This window comes from Juglans microcarpa x Juglans regia, chromosome 4D, assembly GCF_004785595.1.
Source record: "Juglans microcarpa x Juglans regia isolate MS1-56 chromosome 4D, Jm3101_v1.0, whole genome shotgun sequence".
Classification (NCBI taxonomy): domain Eukaryota; kingdom Viridiplantae; phylum Streptophyta; class Magnoliopsida; order Fagales; family Juglandaceae; genus Juglans; species Juglans microcarpa x Juglans regia.
Genome location: NC_054600.1, coordinates 32,979 through 47,918, shown reverse-complemented (window position 1 = coordinate 47,918; position 14,940 = coordinate 32,979). Strand labels below are relative to the sequence as shown.

Sequence of the window (14,940 nt, the reverse complement as noted above, 5' to 3'; positions counted from 1 at the left end):
AAAAAAATAAAAAATAAAATTGTGCTCTTTCTGTTACCCAAAAGGTAATACTTATCTTTGTGGTCGATCTCTTCTATCGGAAAGCTTTTTCATTCGTTTGAATTTGTCCCTACTAGATGTGAGATAGATTTAATGAGAGTGTGTGAGAAATGTAAGAGAGGAACAAGAAGAATAAAAATTCACAAATTATAATTCATTGGATAATCGGGAATTATTACGAGAAGCTATCGAGTATAGAGACTGTTGAAGGCTAACGGCTTTTAGTATTGTCACTGTCCTGATCTCATAGTTTATCAAAAAATTTAGGCATTTGCGTTCGAATTCAAAAGAAAAGAAGAAGCAAGTTTATTTTCGGATTAATTGCAAAATTAGTTTATAGATTTTCGCCCTTTTACATTTAATCCTTAAATCTGAAGAAACTTGTAATTAGTTGTCTCCGTATAAAGTGTTATAAGTTTATTAAGGAAAATAATTTATGCTATTATAGAATATATATGCTAGTCTCGCATATTTATAATATACTCACAAGAAAAAATAATTTTTATTTTTATAATAAATTTCACTTTTTTAAAAAGAATTATGCAGGACTGCATGCATATCTTTTGACTCATGTATCTAGTATTACTCGTTTATGAACGATGTAACATACTGGGTGTCGTAAAGTGTAAACCAGTCATAGGGAAAGGGAGCTCCCTCCTAGGTAGCTTTGTTTTGTTTTCTAATTTCTTGTTTTTAAAGTTTTACTTTGATCTTAGTTTTTTTTAAAGGTTTTGATTTTATAATATGTTTTTATGCTTTTAGTATGATTTTTAATAAATGATTTGATGTGGACTCAAAATGCCACAAATTTTTAATTGATTCACATGCCACAAATGATTTAATAAATTAGATGTTGTACAAGAATATCTTATGTTGGACGGAGTGACCAGATAAGCTTGTGATGAAAGGTGAAATCCACAAACTAATTTTAGAATTAATCCTTAAATTAAGAAAATAGAATCAAGGGATAAATAGAGAGAGAGATCAGATCAGAGAGAGCCCCCCCGGGGGGGGGGGGGGGGGGGGGGGGGGGGGGGGGGGGGGGGTGTGGGGGTGTGGGGTGTTGTTCGGCGGCAAACGGCCAAGCAGTATAGAAGTAGCAGGAAGTTAACAGGAAGGAGACTTCAAAAGTACAAATGTACAGAAGAAGCTAACCGTTAAAGCGATATCGCCCCCACACGGTTCCAGACAGTCCTCCCTCCGGAAAGAGACAGAGAAAGAGAGTTATGTGCAATTACCTGGTAATTAGGTAATAGCTTATGGCTGTTAGTACGTGTACATATAGGAATTTGTCTTATTACGTTCATGATTTGATGGTCAGTGTTGGCTTTCAGTTAAACGAATTTCACTCTATGTTTCCACGGTTAGTGGTGCGTAGTCTATTCTTATTTGAATTTCGCTTTTGGTTTCAAATTTGGAATCCAAAGATGAAGTTTAAATTTCAAGGTGGCTTAGTTCTCATAGCTCACATTACATGAGCATTGAGCTTAGCTTTCAGCCAACTTTCGTCTCTTTTATTTTCTCAGTATTTTGAGGTTTCTTCTTTGGCAGGGGTACCACCACGTTCCCTCCCCCACAACCTAAATGATCTTTCTTGCTTCGGTTAGTCGCGATCCAAAGACAACATGCACGAGTTTCTGCTCCCCTCGTTGTACGTTTCTCCTCTCGCATTTTTTCTTCTATCTTTTTCCCTAGCTATCTGAAAGTGTATATTTGGAATTACGGTGAAAAATATAATTTATAGCTTTGAGACTTATAGCTTAAGTAATAAGTTATACTACTAAAAAGTTATTTATTTTTTCGTAACCATATGTTTAAAGCACTTTAAAAAATGTCACATTTATTTGGAAACATATTAAAAAAATATTTTCTGAGGTAGAAATGATGTACCTGGACGTGAACATCAGCAAGTAGCTAGCAAGATATTTTTTTTCCCATTTATTACAAAAAACTCAATATTCCTAGAATGAACTATCAAACATTTATTGCTTCCTCTATTCTGTTCTGTAGGTCAAGTATGATTTCTGCCTGATTTCACTTTCGTTCCTAGCATCGGAGAAAGTGTTTGTAAGTTTTGTCTAACAACAAAGCGGAAGAGCTTTTCAGTTTTTATTTTTGGTGCATATATATTTGAGATTGCGTAGGTAATATAATCTTTAGTTTAAGGCTTATAATTGTAGAACTTAAGTAGTAAGCTCTATTGTTGAAAAGCTATTTACTCTTGGTCGGTAATGCAGTTTCAATTTTAAAAAAGACCATCAATAGGTAAATATATCCGTACAACTTTCAGATAACTTTGATTTTTTCATGCACAATACTATAACTTTCAAATGACCTAATTTTATGTCATTTCTACCTCAAAAATCATTTTCTTAATATTAATTCAAAAGAAATGTAACATGTTTGAAAATAAAATACTTTAATATATAACAGTACCTGAACAACCTAATTTTATCCAAAGAGATTTTAAGGTTATTTAAACTCTTTTAAAGACGACTAACACCTTAATCACTCTCGTAAGTAACGGTTTCTTAGCGTACATGTGTTTATCATTCATTATTATCTAGCTTTACATTTGCATAAACTGTTGGAGATACCTTTAATTCCAGTGTTTATTGCGTGCGTGCGGCTTTTGTCCGATGTTTATTTTTGCTATTTATGAAGTTGATTTTTAAAGGGATTACATTTTAGAGAAATGCTACTATGTCCCTTAATTTAACTTACTTTGCTTCTTGATGCGCCACTACAAATGTTTGTCAAGGGGTTTATTAAAAAAAATAAAATATTAAAACACATACATAAAAAGGTAAAACAAGTTTAGAATTTTAATTTTCTTTTGAGCATCATTTTATTTTAAAAATATTTTTAATAAGCCACGTGACATATGATATGGGGCATAGTAACAGTACTCTTCATTTTAATCCCCTAATAAAAGTTCTGTGAAATCTTTTCCCTTTATGTGTAGGAATGGTATAGATTTGCAATTTCGATAGAATCGTCCCAATGGGCCTTCTAGATCTATTTTTTGTAGCGTCCATCCCGGTTTTGAAAGTACTACTATTGACGGCACTTGGGTTATGTCTAGCACTGGATCGAATCGATGTCCTGGGGGAGAATGCAAGGAAGCAATTGAATACCGTAAGACATTTGTTAATTTCATCGAAGGGAAATTATACTTAATTTGTACCTTCGAATTATCACTCTTTTTACAATATGCAATTTAAACCACGAAAAATCAGAGTGTATTTAAACTACAGACAGGTTTCAATGTATACCATCGATTAAGATCTAATAATTAACATGAACAAAAATAATTCACATGATATAATCTACATGGTTAGATGTTAAAGAAAGGGATTTGTTCTCTGTTTCCAAATACTGAATGGACTAACAATCACACGATTTGTTCTTGATAAGGTGGTCTTTTTTGTGTTCAATCCGGCAATTGTGAGTAGCAACCTGGCTAAAACAGTAACTCTTGAAAGCGTTGTTAGTTTGTGAGTATCATCATTCTGACAACTGAACGTTTATCTTTGATTAATGATCTGGAATGTGTTATTTCCATGTAGATAATTTTCAAATCATCTCACTTTCTGTTCAACCTTTGATTGAGTATGTAGGTGGTTCATGCCATTCAATGTTCTCAGTACATTCTTAATTGGCTCTGCACTAGGATGGATACTGGTGAAAATCACAAGACCGCCCCGACATCTGAAGGGCCTCGTATTGGGTTGCTGCGCAGCAGGTAGCCACGACAAACCCTTAAATTTATATTCATCATTTTCAAACATAGCCATGATTGCTATGTAATTGTGCCAGCGCTGAATCTGCAATTGTCCACCCCAGTCCCTACTGCAACTAAATGCATCCTTCGGTTTAAATACATAAGTTCATGTTTCTGTTTGTTGTGAACAGGAAATATGGGAAATTTGCCTCTAATTATCATCCCAGCAGTCTGTAAAGAGAAAGGCAGTCCATTTGGAGCACCCGACGTCTGCCATAAATATGGAATGGAATATGCTTCACTTTCTATGGCTGTATGTGATTTCGTTTGCTTCATCTCATATTGATTCCAAAACCAGCAAATAATGTTAAGATGAATGGTATCAGTGTATTCTATATAAGCTCGGGGAACCTTACCCTTTGGGATTGCAATTTTTTTATTCAAAAATCAGCATGTCATCCGTACTGTTTCACATACAAGGAACTCGTGCACGCATGCATTCTTTCACTAGCAATATTGTCAATTATGGAAACTCAAAGGTGAAGAGTCACATGTCTGAAAATGCATTTTACTAGCCGTGTTTGACTATATATGCGTGGTGCATGAGCTATGAGCAGGACCTTATAGCTTTATAATGATGAAATTCTTTCTTGGATCGGGTTCTTCAGATTGGGGCCATTTATCTGTGGTCTTATGTATACAACATTGTGCGGATTTTCTCAAGGTCCGTCAACGAAAAAGACAACACAGCTGAATTTACAAGCAAAATGAACCCTGGTGGGGGAACAGCAGAAATACTCCACGGGAGTTGCTCAGAAGAACTTCCTCTAAAAAACTGCTCCATCTCTGTGGACTATGCAAATAAATGTATGCTTCCTTCCGAGGCAAAAATGAAGGTTGTCTCTACTTCTTTCCTGAAAACGAGATTCTTTATGATTTTAATGAGTTTCTAATCGTTAATGCGAAATATTTGTGTTGGTAAATTCCTACTTTTGTGAAATATCTTATGAAATATGTTGTATGGGTATCATTGTTCCTTTTAAAATTAGGCAATTTAAGTTATGATTTATTGGCAAAAAAAAAAAAAACAGATTAATTATAAATATGAGTTTCTCGAACTTTTTACCTATCCTTGATCACAATAGATAGCATATAATAAATCCAAGGCATTTTATATAGCTTAATTAAAACATTCAAAACATGCCAAGAGCTTGATGGCTTGATGGCATATGATTTGGTTCTCCAAATAGAAAACTTGGGTTCGAAACCATTGACCCAGTTTCATTTGAAAAACTGGGTCATATGCCATCAGGCCATCAGACTCTTGGCCATTCAAAACATCTTTAAACATTTTAACTTTGTATATTATATTTAATTAAATATCTTAAATAATCATTTTTATTCATTGGAAAAGTAATAATAAAATTACAGAATATTGAAGTGGTGGTTTTCCAAAGAGGTAAATCATATCATTATGAGCAATCACTAACCAGAATATATAACCTGCATGAAAATCATTTTTCTATCTCTATATTTGACATATTAGTCATAATAAGTTATAGGAGCAGAGCTCCTACTTCAGAACTTTTATATGTTAGATATATATACAACCAAATGGTGGATGAAAACTGAAAGGATTGATATGGACAAAGATGAGATGCAGGGTAAGGAGGAAAATATATAGCAAGAGGTTGGGAGTTTAAAAGAAATTTAAAAACACTTTTAAGACAATGATAAGGTAACATAATAGGAATCAAAGAAAGATACTATGAAAATTATATGAGCAATAATAGATCATGAGCATTCTCACCCTTTCGCGGCAGGTACCGATCTTATATGCTATTAAAAACAGCTTAAGGATGTTTGCAAGAAAGATCAATCTAAGGGCCTTGTTTGCACCTTCAACAACTGGAGCGGTACGTATGCTTTGAGTTCTTTTCTATAATACCATGCATGGCCATCCTCTTTGGCCAAAACAATAGCTAGTTCTTTGAATTACCGGGAAAGGATGTGATGTTCTTTACGTGCTGACAAATTTGTTCCCGGATTCATTAAGATATTGTACTGTGTGGGCCGTTACATTCGGTGTGTATTGGCTTAATGCAAAGAGTGCTGCTACTATTATATGTTCACGATGAATTTTATATTGAAGAATACACCCGATGGGTTTAATGCCGCATCTTTTGTTTTCTTTCACGTAGAGGCAATTACCTTTTGTTATCAGCTACACATGCATTCCGAAAAAAAGGCTAACTTTTCTGATTTAACAATTAGAAAAATATCCAACCAGAATGTTACTAGCTATCTAATAGTACTGGGTGACAAAGCCCAGAGGTGTTCTTCTGGGAATCAGCTGATCATGACTGAAATTTACACGTTACCTGTATCATATACAGATGATCGGGTTTATCATTGGTATAGTTCCGCAGATCCGGAAGTTCATAATTGGTGGTACCGCCCCTCTACGTGTGATTCTGGATTCTGCTTCTTTTCTGGGGTATATAATCTAAATTTCAGCTTCGTGATTTGGTAGTTTTCTATATCTCAAACCCATTCTAGTTGGCATATGAATGCTACAGGACCGAAAATGGTTTATCGTTACTTTCAGAATTCATGATAAAAAGTTCCTGACCTTCCTCTTCTCTCTCCTTATAATCTTCAGCGAAGCAGCCATCCCAACTCTTTCTCTAATATTAGGAGGAAACCTTCTTAAAGGTAATCGAGTATTCAATATAATGTTTGTTATGATTACTTCATATTGCATCAATATAATGTTTGTGATGCCGTTCATCGTATTCAGGCTTGAAAGGATCAGGTGTTCTGCAGTGGCTCATTATTGGCATCATAGCAGTTCGGTATATTTTCCTGCCTCTCTTGGGCATAGTCATTGTTAAAAGTGCACTACGTTTTGGTTTAGTTCACTCTGATCCATTGTATCAGTTTGTTCTTCTACTTCAATATGCACTTCCACCAGCAATGAACATAGGTAAGATGTGTTTGTCGCTTTTGAAAAAGAATTCACTAAACGCAAGCTCGATTCGTCTTAGATATAATTTTCTGTGAGATTAATGTCTTTGATTATAACCATTCTAGCATATCTTACGTTTGTATGTGCTATATCTTTATTTGTCCTTCAAAGTGAGCTCTGTCAATCTTTCCTAAACGTTGAACTTTAGTCAATTAGCTGCTTCCAATGTACCTGAATGCGTGTGCTATAAATGTACATTTACAAGAACGTGGACGCCTAAATACATGGCTTCTCTTGGATAGTATTTAGGCTCAGAAGAGAGATAAGATTAGGGTGAGGATGACAGGACAACCATTGAATCTTCTACTACAAGAGATTTGCATTCTAAAATGAAGTCAAAGCGGGAAAGTGCACCTTGCAACCATTATATAGTGGTTGTGCACTCCACAACTGTATATAGTATTATTCTTAATTTCCTATCATTTTTTATACTTGTTTTGAGCTGCCATTAGAGGGCCAATCTATCTTATCATCAGTACTGGCAGTCTGGCTGCTCAACCAAGGATGTGCAATTGAAATATGCTTGCTGATCTTGTTTATCTGCCACTTGAGGCAGATATGTTCTGTTATCCATGTCAGCTAATGCATCTTGCATACTCGATGTATTCCAGTATAACAGAGGTTCTGGAATAACATGTTTGAATCTGAGTTTAGAATGCAGAATCATGCCATGCAAAATATCAAATGAAAAACAGCCACACAATGAAACACAATGTGTTTCGGCCATATTTACAGTCAATGACAACCAAGATTCACCATCAACGACATGGAATGGTAGTAGTCTACTTGTATCTTGATAAGGATGAATCTAATTATCGAACATCTATGCTGGTGCATAGGCATTCACTCCTGGAATATGTGGGATATTTATTCGTTGAAATTTTTGCGGGTATTAAAAGCAGGGAAGTATTTGTCCATTCACATTCCTTATTTCGTATGGCAGGCACAATCACCCAATTGTTTGGAGCTGGCAAGAGTGAATGTTCTGTTATCATGCTGTGGACATATGGCTTGGCGTCGATTTCCTTAACACTTTGGTCAGCTTTCTTCATGTGGCTCGTTGCTTGATCTGCAACAAAAATGCTCAACAACAAGAATGGGTTATTAGTATATATGTAACTCTAGCCCCTTTAATCCCAGCAGGTAGAGGTTGCTAGAGTACTTAATTTACCTGGCCTGAGGAGCTATGCCAGGAATTTTAGACAGCAATATTTTACAAAGTACTATACATATATATATATATAAATATATTATATAATTCCATGTCATGCTCTTTTCGATTTAAGTTTCGGTTGTAAAATTTATTTTGTGGTTGCATGTGATTACTAAATTAAACCAGCGTGGCATAAGACAAGTAGCTGTTAGTGTATCTATTCCTGAACAACCTCAAGATACTGCACGATTCTCTCAACTGCGACATGAAGAATATCTTACTCAACAATTAGCTAAAAACACTCAACAGTATCGATAGTTTCAGTTTTGTAAATCTATATTCAAAAATATACGATAGCTCTTAAAGTGTATATTCCATATTCAGCTCCTTACTTTTCTTCTTGTATTTCTTTCAGTTGTTACAATGTATGCCTATTTATTCAAATCAAATACAACAGACCAGATTATGTTGGCAAAACTCTTTCTTTTGTTTTATCTTACTTGGTATCAGCTGGGAAATAGCTCACGCTACACTTCCTGATCACACTTCCGCACCATGTCAACCTCATTCAGTTCCACTGATGTCAATAGCATCAACCCACTCAACCTTTCTCATCCCTCCCCACCAGCATCTTTTAAGCTTGATGGCCCCAATTACTTGGGCTGGCAATCTCAGTTTCTACCATTTCTTAACAACAATGATCTCTTAGGGTTCGTGGAAGGATCTGAACCCGTCCCTCAGAGGCTCAATGCTGATAATACTCCTAATCCTTCTTACATAGCCTGGTATAAGAAAGATCAAGCTTTGCTGGGTATTATCTTGTCCTCTATCAGTCCAAATCTTGTGACTTCCGTGTATGGTTTAAACACTTCCAAACAAGTGTGGACTGCTCTTAAAACTAGATTTTCTAGTCAATCTCGTTCTCGCATTGCTCACATGAAGCGCTAGTTACAGACCATTACTCAGGGGTCTAGTAATTGTGCTGCCTATCTGGAGAATGCCAAATCTATTGCTGATCAATTGGCTGCCACAGGAAAGCCTATTGATGATCAGGATTTGATATCTTACCTTCTTGGTGGTCTGAACCAGGATTTTAACCCCTTTATTACATCTTATAATTTTGCTTCCAGGGACAAAGACTTCACCATTGAAGACTTCAATGCCGAGCTGCTGAGTCATGAAACTCTTCTTGAAAGTCAGCGTAGCGCAGTGGTCTCTAATACCACTTTTGCCTTTGCTGCCAACAAAAGGCCTTCCAATCATGGTGCTGCTCGATCATCAGCTTCTTTTCCAACTACTGGTCCCTTTAATGGTTCAAATCCTGGTTCTTCATCTGTTCGACCAACTTCAAATCAGAACTCCAATGGCAATCGACCTGTGTGTCAAATCTGTGGGAGAGTAGGACATACTACTATAGACTGCTACCACAGATTTGACTTCTCATATCAGGGTCGTCATCCGCCAACTGAGCTTGCAGCCATGGTCGCTGAGTCTAATGCACAATTTGAACCCCAAGTGTGGTATGCAGACAGCGGAGCCAATGCTCATATTACCTCAGATGATCAAAATCTCACTCATACATTGCCCTTCAATGGAGGAGAGACCGTCACTGTAGGAAATGGTACAGGTTTGTTAATTAAAAGTACTGGATCCACTTCTTTGCAAATTGGCCAATCTAAATTTCAACTGTCCAATATTTTGCACTATCCGCATGCCTCCACAAATTTACTATCTATCAATAAATTTTGTTTAGACAATAACTGTTACTTTATATTAACTGGTTCTGATTTCACTGTGAAGGAGAATCAGACAAATCAAATACTACTCCACGGGCGGGTTGAGAATGGTCTTTATCCTCTTGCTGGCATGCCAAGCCTTCCTCACAAATTACATGGTCTTGCAGCAACTATTGGTGAGAAAGCATCTGTAGAGCAATGGCATAGTCGGCTTGGACATCCTTCACAAGCTATGCTTCAGTCTCTTTTACGTTCAAATTCTATTTCCCTTTCGTCAAAAACAAATAAACCAACCTTTTGTTCTGTTTGTCCTCTTGGCAAAAGCAAACAATTGCCTTTTAGTGATTCCACTCGACAGTCCACCAATCCTTTGGCTTTGGTACACTCTGACGTGTGGACTTCACCTGTAGCTTCTGTTAGTGGTTGCCGATATTATGTCTTGTTTGTCCATGATTTTTCAAGATTTTCATGGTTGTATCCCTTACATAATAAATCAGAAGTCTTTGCTAATTTTCTGAAATTTAAAGCTCATTCTGAAAATATGTTTTCATGCTCCATCAAACAATTTCAAACAATTTCAAACTGAGAATGGAGGTGAATTTTTATCTAAACAATTCAGTGAATTTCTTTCAAAATCTGGGATATATCATCGATTAACTTGTCCGCATACCTCACAACAAAATGGTATCGCTGAACAAAAACATCGTCACATTCAGGAACTTGGATTAACCTTATTAGCGCAATCACGTCTTAAACCATGTTATTGGGTGGACGCTTTCCTTACGGCAGTATACCTAATCAATAAATTTAAAGCTCCAAATTATTTTGAATTAAGGATTTTTGGTTGCAATATTGCACCCTTTCCCGACCAGATATCAGCTATGCCATCAACCAACTCTGTCAGTTTATGCATAGCCCACGTGAACCACATTGGGTTGCCATCAAAAGAGTTCTAAGTTACTTGAAGGGTTCTATTGACTATGGTTTGCTCTACACTCCATCTTCTATTGCTTTAAATGTATTTTGTGATTCCAATTGGGCAGGAAACCCGGATGATCGCAAATCTACTAGTGGCTATGGAGTTTTTATTGGCCAAAATCTTGTGTCCTGGAGTGCGAAGAAGCAAAATGTGGTGTCCAAATCCAGTACCGAAGCGGAATATCGGTCTATGGCACTAGCTACGGCAGAATTATATTGGATAAGGATGTTATTTCGAGACCTTGGTGTTTCTATTCCTTCTCCTCCTATTTTATGGTGTAATAATGTTGGTGCGATTGCTCTTGCGTCAAATCCAATTTTTCATGCCTGCACAAAGCATGTTGAGGTTGATTACCATTTTATTAGAGAAAAGGTAGTCAACAAAGACATTTTGGTTCACCACATCTCCAAACAAGATCAGCTAGCTGATGTGTTTATGAAGGGACAGACATCATTGCGTTTTACGTTCTTGAGATCCAAATTAATGGTGCTCGATCTCCCCATTAATTTGCGTGCCGGGGGGGTGGGGTTAGTGTATCTATTCCTGAACAACCTCAAGATACTGCACGATTCTCTCAACTGCAACATGAAGAATATCTTACTCAACAATTAGCTAAAAACACTCAATAGTATTGATAGTTTCAGTTTAGTAAATCTATATTCAAAAATATACGATAGCTCTTAAAGTGTATATTCCATATTCAGCTCCTTACTTTTCTCCTTGTATTTCTCTCAGTTGTTACAATGTATGCCTATTTATTCAGATCAAATACAACAGACCAGATTATGTTGGAAAAACTCTTTCTTTTGTTTTATCTTACTGTAGCTAGGTTAGAAAACAAGAAGTTTACATAAAGAAACTTTCCTCCGTGATAATTATCTTCAAGAGTTTATGTAATCGTTTCTCTTATATCATATACATACTATGATACTATCGTTAGTATAGATGGTTGTACATTAGTACTGTTTGTAAATTATTCTACTTTTATATAATTTTGTAAATACTAATATGTGGGTTTATTCAATTGAATATATGTATTTAATAGTTTTTAATCTGTCACGCCTCTTACCTGGAGGTGAATTCTTTTAATCTGAAATCTACAAATATAAGACTTAGATACAATAATCTTCCAAAATCAAATAGCTCAAAAATCCTTCCAAATAAAGTAATCTCGACAATACTATATATTCTCTAAAATCTTACAAATCCACTTATGCCGCCACCTAACACTTATCTCACATTTCTCTTATAATCTTGTCACCGCATGCCATCTATCTATTCCAACTATATAGGCATCCATCTTAGTAAGTAGCGACTTAGTAAGCAGCGAACTTATACTAGTATGTAAACATAAGCCAATTTCCAAATGCAAAACTCAATAGTTCAAAAAATAACAGTGGTATTTTAGAAGCATTTCATTACAATATTAATATAGAAAAAAACCTTAGGCACCATCTGTAACGCCCGGTACCCGAAGGTTTAGGGAGTTAGTCTTTGTCACTTAAAAATCACATCCCAACAGAATAGGTATAAACTCCAAAGGCTCTATAACATAGAAAACTCATTTGCTCAAATCAAACACATTCGTTCCTCTACAAGAATATCAACGAACTACTCCAACATAATTAATCAAGAACAACACTAACTCTCAATGTGACGCCTCGACTCTCACGTACAGAAACACAGGACTCGTGATGTTGGGATGATGACAACATAAGTCACGCATCCCAACGATAAGTGCCAAGTGTGTGTACATGCAAAAAGTGTACAACAAAAACGCAGCGGATAAATTAAATAAGTCAACTAAGTACCAGAATTTTAAATACAAGACTACCAAAATAAAAGTATTACCGAAAATTATACAATTATCTGTGAAAATAAAGTAAAAAGCCAAATACATAGATAGAAGGGAAACAAATCCCACAATCCAAAATCGACCACATGTCACTCCTTCCGCAGAGCCGAACCCTCAGGCTCAACGTCTTTCTGCATCAAAATCTACGGCTCCATAAAATGGAACCGCATGGTGTCAAATACCATGTGAGATACAAATCTCAGTAAGTAATCAACCAAACAACCCACGAGATAAAAACATATTAATGCAACCAACATGTTTGCGTGCACATGATGAAACATGCATGAGGCCAAAACCATCATTTTCCCTGAAAATGACCATTTTTTCAACGCACGCCAAAAATCCCATTTGACCCAAAACATGACATCAAATACCATTCGCCATTTTCCTAGAAGACGGCCCAAGCATAAACCAACCATTTTCCCAGAAAATGGTGCTCGTATCCATTAAATCACAAACCGTCATTTTTTCAAAAAATGACCTAACATATTCATTTATCAATCATTGTAAGTAGGAATCATAAGCAAGACAACCATCATCCCTACCGCGTGCACCGTAGATAGGACTACCACCATCCCTGCTTACCACCATCCCTACAACTTGCACTATAGGCGGGAATCACAGGCGGGGCTACCACCATCCTTACAGTTTGCACTGTATGCGGGAATCACAGGCAGGACTACCACCATCCCTATTGCATGCACAATAGGCGGGAATCATAGGCAGGACTACCACCATCCCTGTTTACCACCATCCCTACTTACCGCCATCCCTACAGCTTGCACTGTAGGTAGGAGTCGCAGGCGGGACTACCACCATCCCTGCTTACCACCATCCTTACCGCGTGCACTGTAGGTGAGAATCATAGGCGGGACTCTACCATCGTCTCTACTTACCACCATCCCTATAGTTCATTTTCCTTTTTCTTATTCATTTCAATCCATTCAAATACACACGTACCCAAAATCCCCTTATGAACACGAAAACCCAGTTTTCATCCTTAAGACATGAACATGCATGAACACAATGATGAATGTCATGTCACCAACACAACATATAAAATATCCAAACATGACATAAAAATATGAAGCATAAACCAATTCCATAAACCAACCCATCCTCCAATCCAACTCGACCCCCGTACTCCTTGGACTCAAAGTCCGGCACAACCAACCAGATTGCAAAAAATATGTTAGTGCAAAAAAACATTCAAATCTCACAAAGTTCTTTAAAAAATTACTTACAGTGATGAAATATAATTTTTGAATGATCAAGGAGGTGCTAAAGGTGGTGCCACAACAATGTAACAGCGTAATTTGAACTATAGTCGTGGGTCTTAAAAGGCCAAATTTTGAATAGGAACAAACTAAGACTTGGGATGACTAGGGAATGGCTTGAAGGTGTTGGTGAAGCAAATGATGGTGGTGGTCGGCCGTGGGTGGTGGCGTGGGCAGCGGTTGGAGGCCAAAATCTCCAAATCGGAAAATGAGTTAGAGGAGTTTCAACGGTAGTGGATCGAAGCTAATGTTGGGTTTAGGTGGCTGAATGGCCAATGATGGTGTGGTGAAAAGATAGTTACCAACAATGGCGCGATGACGGCACTGGAACAAAAAAGGGCCGCCTTTTGGATTCCTGAATAAAGTCATCTAATAGACTCTTGTAACTTTTGGCACTTATTCCACTATGGTCAACTAATCTTGCCCATGCTTTCTATTTTTTATCTTTTAGTTGCATCAAAACTATATGAAAATTAATAGAGATAATTGAGTGATTTATCAACAACTCGGTAAACATTTAACATTTACTAGTGTGTAACATGCGCCATGTACAAAATGCAGAAAAAACATATTATCAAAATATCAAAGTGACAGTTCAGAAGCATTTATTTACAATAATAAGATATACAAAAATCTTTTAGTATAAGCATAATTGAGCAGCATCATAATAGAACATATTTCATATTTAACCCCTGGGGAAGAGTTATACTATATCCGATGGCCAAATCAGTCAGAAACAGAAGTTAATTCTTTCCACTTTAAACTTGACGCACTGAGTGTTCATACAAGAAAGACCACATAGAAAAATCACTTTGTCTCCAAAGTGGGTGCATTCATAAACAAAGTGGTTGGTACCAATGCAATAACAAAGGCCACAATTTTACACCCTTGGTAAGGTTGGGACAGAACCAGAAATAGAATGTCATGCCAGACGATTTTTAGATATAACACCATGTCCTATCTTATGCCTCAAGCCTTTCAGATACATGCAATAATAGAATGGTATACTGAACAAATTATAATATCATATAATCAAATAAAAATTTCAAACTTCATATTCACATTTAATGTAGTAGAGAAACAAGGTACAAAAAATGTGTTCATGTCTTCACCAATAACGATAAAACTTTGCATTTCATTGTTTAGATA

At 36.4% G+C, this 14,940-nt stretch overlaps 1 protein-coding gene and 1 non-coding gene across 6 annotated transcripts; both read left to right on the top strand.

Annotated features, from left to right (window-relative positions):
* Nucleotides 1-1,495: 1,495 nt before the first annotated feature.
* Nucleotides 1,496-8,074, top strand: LOC121261704 (protein PIN-LIKES 3-like). 5 transcript variants are annotated; one of them, XM_041164193.1, is made up of 12 exons: nt 1,496-1,690; nt 2,040-2,106; nt 3,005-3,177; nt 3,457-3,536; nt 3,660-3,784; nt 3,955-4,076; nt 4,432-4,659; nt 5,587-5,679; nt 6,160-6,260; nt 6,426-6,478; nt 6,564-6,618; nt 7,735-8,074. In XM_041164193.1, exons 3-12 carry the CDS (start codon nt 3,043-3,045, stop codon nt 7,769-7,771), a joined length of 1,029 nt encoding a protein of 342 aa, XP_041020127.1. In that variant the 5' UTR covers nt 1,496-1,690; nt 2,040-2,106; nt 3,005-3,042; the 3' UTR covers nt 7,772-8,074. The 5 variants fall into 5 exon arrangements, with proteins under 5 accessions (XP_041020127.1, XP_041020124.1, XP_041020125.1 ...); XM_041164190.1 differs by having other exon boundaries at nt 6,564-6,749; XM_041164191.1 differs by lacking the exon at nt 2,040-2,106 and having other exon boundaries at nt 6,564-6,749.
* A 908-nt stretch (nt 8,075-8,982) lies between these two features.
* LOC121261785 lies at nt 8,983-9,127 on the top strand. Its single transcript, XR_005940005.1, has one exon. It is a non-coding gene; the product is annotated as a small nucleolar RNA Z247 (small nucleolar RNA).
* The last annotated feature ends 5,813 nt before the right edge of the window (nt 9,128-14,940 follow it).